General features: G+C 37.3%; 1 protein-coding gene and 1 long non-coding RNA gene across 2 annotated transcripts in view; one reads left to right on the plus strand and one right to left on the minus strand.

The window, feature by feature from the left end:
- LOC103382006 (synaptotagmin-1-like) overlaps positions 1-4,426 on the minus strand; it is a 12,734-nt gene that overhangs the window by 7,510 nt on the left and 798 nt on the right. The window contains exon 2 of the mRNA XM_008314651.3: positions 4,046-4,228. Within this exon, the coding sequence (XP_008312873.1) occupies positions 4,046-4,223 (178 nt within the window). The 5' untranslated portion in view covers positions 4,224-4,228. The remainder of the gene's footprint in view (positions 1-4,045; positions 4,229-4,426) is intronic.
- LOC112487377 (uncharacterized) lies at positions 3,245-4,245 on the plus strand. Its single transcript, XR_003050425.1, has 2 exons — positions 3,245-3,303; positions 4,096-4,245. It is a non-coding gene; the product is annotated as an uncharacterized LOC112487377 (long non-coding RNA).

The raw sequence follows: 4,426 nt of genomic DNA on the forward strand, positions 1-4,426 counted from the left end.
TCCATCCTGCCCTCACGCGTGAACAAGACCTCAAGATACTTAAACTCCTCCACCTGAGGCAGGACTTCCTCCCCAACCCGGAGGGTGCAAGAGGAAGTCCTGCCTCAGGTGGAGGAGTTTAAGTAAATACATAATAATAATAATAATAATAATAATAATAATAATAATAATAATAATAATAATAATAATAATAATAATAATAATAATAATAATAATAATAATAATAATAATAATAATAATAATAATAATAATAATAATAATAATAATAATAATAATAATAATAATGGCCCAGAAGCAATGTCTCTTTCTTTGGTGTGGAAACCCAGGGTTCACCTCCTAGGCAAGATGCAGTATGACTTGGGTGTCTGTCATGGAGATTGCTGCCCCCACGACCCGGTAACAGATAAGCAGGCGAAGATGGATGGATAATACTGAAAATAATAATCGTCCCACAATTCACAGTGCAAATACAAGTATTTGGAACCCACATAGGCTGCCACAGGAGGCATGTATTGTTTCTGGGGTTCAAACCCAGGACCCTCTGCGTGTAAGGCAGGCGTGATTAACGTAGTTAAAGGAGTAAATGAGAATTTTACGATGAAACATGGTGATAAAACTGAGCCAAAACTTTCTTTAAAATAAAAAAAAAAGACTTAAGAGCAACAATCTGTTGGTTGGGAAACTATTGTTTTTACACACGGAAAGTGTGTCGTTGAAATCTTTGTTGTTCACTAGAATTTGGTCTGACAAAACCACGCTATCAGAACACTCGTACTTAGGCGTAATGAAGACAAAATTTAAAAAAAAATGGCCTACCACCGGCAAATGTAAACAGAGCTGTTTTCCTTAAACCTCAACACATACGGTCCAGCCTCCAGGCTTTTATTTATGTTTTTTTTTTTTTAGCTTGAATAAATAATAATAATTTGCAGAAACATGTATTAGTCTGTAATGGAGTAGTTACATCTATACCAGCAGTCCCCGACCTTTTTTGTTCCAAGGGCTGGTGAACCGGTACCTCAGCAAGATGCTGAGCATTGAAGAATAAAAAATAAATTTTCAAAATAAAACACATTTTAGACTCTATTCTTATTGTATCAGAGTCTGAATGAAATGTTATTTTAAAATATTGCCAGATTATCTTTAAATAAAAAAATAAATGGATATGACTAGATTTTACTTTGAATAAAGTAAATTAGCAAAAATGAAGTACATTTCTTCACTGTGTCCCACTGCGCCCCGACACCAAATGACCTATGGACTGGTACTGGTCTGCAGACCGGGGGTTGGGTCACCCCTGATCTATACAGTCTTCTTCATTTACAACTGGCCCTTCAATGGGAATTGTATTGCTGATGAGGCCCCCTGGTGGAAATGAGTTTGACACGCCTGGTCTAGTGACAGTTTGTTTGGCCTGCATGTGGTGTTTTTTTTTTTTTTTTTGTTTGTTTTTTTTTTCAGCAACACCCATGCTAGTAATCAGATGTTAACGCCTGTGCTTTTAGGCGGGGCTCTTTTGAGTCAGTTACCAACTTTACTCTGTAGCTGACATTTAGAGCTTAAGTTGGACCTTTTAGAAGTAGTCATTAGAGTCGACGACATACACGTAGTTAAAGCTTGCTGAATGGCAATGTTGGCATCTGAGAGCACGTAGTAATATACAATTATACAAAGTTAATGTACACATTGTCCCAATATCAACCTCAATATAGTCTGAGAGCTTTTTATTGTATTTTATTAATATGTCACCTATTTTTAATCTATTTGTAGCATTCTTCTCAGATTACGAGGGTTTTCGAATTTTTTTTTGTCACCTAATAATAAAATTGTTTCGAATTTTTTTTTTTTGTCACCTAATAATAAAATTGATGCAAGCATTGGATATTATTGCTGAAGAAAATGTTCCTTTAAACAGTACATAATAGTTCCCGTAACTCAGGCCTTGATGTCACATTCCATAACAATGTATGTAAATTAACTAAGTAAGTCAGAGAAGGCTTACGGCACAATACATGTAAATCAACTTGCTGTAAGTCAGAGAAGGCTTACGGCACAATTACCAGGGATGTTCGATATGAACTTTTTGCCGATATCTGATATGCCGATATTGTCCGATTCCGATATCAAGCAATAACAATACAGTGATCCCTCTACTATTGTGATAGTTGCGTTCCAAGACCCACCACGAAATGGGAGAAATCGCGAAGTAGAGGTGAGATAATTATCGTATTATTAACGCATATATTTACCCTTTACGAACCTCCCCCACACTGTTATCAACCCTCCCCGGACTGTATTACCCTACTGAGATGTTAAGAGATGCTACGATGCACGAGCCAATCAGCGTGAGGAACAGAAGAGCACGCTCAATTAGCCCAAATAGTACACAGAATATGCATTGTATTAGCCAATAGTGTACCGTGTATGATCTCATCTAGGTAAACAAAGCTACCAGAGATTGTTCGCAAATGCGCTTATCTCAACTTCAAAACAAGAATCCACATTTTTAAAGCCAATATACTGTATTATGTGTATAATTAATTTATGTCTTTTTGTTGGCTATGTTTCGCAAACCTTTCGAAAATTTCACGAGATCGGAATTAAAAAAATCTGCAATGTACTGAGGGAGCGAATAGAGTACCGCGATATAGAGAGGGAACACTGTATATGCGTTGTTTGGGTTAAAGGCAGAGAATAGTGATGTTCGATACCACCAATTTCCTTTCCGATCCGATACCGAGTACAATTTGAGCTGGTGTCGCCGATACCGATATCGATACCGATATTTTATCATTTGTCTTTTAAATAAAAAAAAGTATTTCAAATCATAGCTTCTTTAAGAATCCAAGGCAGAGTTTTTTATTTATTTATTTTAAACTCTGGAGTGTACTGAGGTAGCTGCCTCATTTACTATACAGTCAACACAACAATAGAAAACCTTGAGAACACAATCATATAAAATATGTCAAAACAATGTTTCAAACTCTGAAAACATGTTATTTGTAAAACAAAAATAAATAAAAAAATAAAATAAATAATCTGAGGAGCCATTTGGGACCCGAAAGAGTCGGATTTTTTCAGTGAACCGAGCCAAAAGAACCGGTTCTCCAAAAAAGAGCCGAAATTCCCATCAATAGTGACTGAGTGAGAGCACGGAGTAGAGCCCCTGTGCTTAAGCATGACGCACACACCCAGGCGGAAGAAGAAGTAGTCCCACCAACCGAGCGTCACTTAGACAACATCTCAATAATTTGGATACTTTTCACCATGTTTCTGTTTAGGATACACCTCATCTCAGAATGCGTAAGTATCAAAAGTATCGATATTTTGATTTCAGAATCGATTTCAGAGCATAAAGATCCAGAATCGGAAGTATCGATATTTCAGGATCGATCCGCACATCACTAGCAGAGGGCACATTTGATTGTCTTCAGCGATGTACCATCTCACAATGACAATAATTCACTTTAAAACTATTTTTAGGTCACATAATCTGGCAAAAAACAATATAAATATGCAATACGCAGCATGCATCATGTAGAAATGCTAGTGTTGACAGGGTATTGACTATTATTTGTTGCCAGTTTTTCAGAACATACCGTAGAATTCGATATATTTAGCGCTAACAATTAGCCATTCTTACGACACCACGGTGTCATACAACAACACTTTAAAGATAGAAAAAGATATTTGCTGCCACTCCTTGAGGACACCCAATTAAATAAATAATAAATAAAATATACAAGAACACACTTTTTGCTGTCTAAGCTCTGGGTTCACAAAGTATGGGGCAGGCACCGTAAGAGTGGCATAGCTTTTGCAAACGGAAGACTGGGGGGCGCGAAACAAGGCAAATGCATCTTAGAATATTGTTTTTATTTGTTCCACAGTGGGGGTACTTGCAACAATGAATATATTGATTTATTTTTTTTGTTTACTGAAAAGAGTATTTTAAAGCAGCCATCTGTGAATATGTCGTTGTGTGTCACTGCGTTCGTAATGAAATGGAGGAAAGGAGAAAGGAGGAATTTTTCAGCTGCCTTACTTGGTAGATGGGTGATTTCATTCAGGAACTTGTCCCTTATATGCTCGTAGTTATGGCCCTGGTGGTGCGTGAGCTCAGGAGGCGAGTTCTCATGATGACTTGACTCGGTTCCTTCCTCATGCTCTGGTTCCAGTACTTCTGCAGCCATCTGACCACCAGCCACTGTCCTCAGCTTCATGCCAGCTTAAAAAAAAAACACACACACCAAAAGGCATGTTTTCTTTTGTAGTTGTTATTGTTCCTGACTAGGAAATTAACTGTGATTTTACATTCATTTCGCATCCATCTTTACAATAATCCCCAGATGTACTGTAATGTATTTTAAAATGCTGCAGGAGCAGACATTTCTGAGCCCGATGCTCTAATCCGTCTGTCATTCTG

This window comes from Cynoglossus semilaevis, chromosome 8, assembly GCF_000523025.1.
Source record: "Cynoglossus semilaevis isolate Cse_v1.0 chromosome 8, Cse_v1.0, whole genome shotgun sequence".
NCBI classification, from domain to species: domain Eukaryota; kingdom Metazoa; phylum Chordata; class Actinopteri; order Pleuronectiformes; family Cynoglossidae; genus Cynoglossus; species Cynoglossus semilaevis.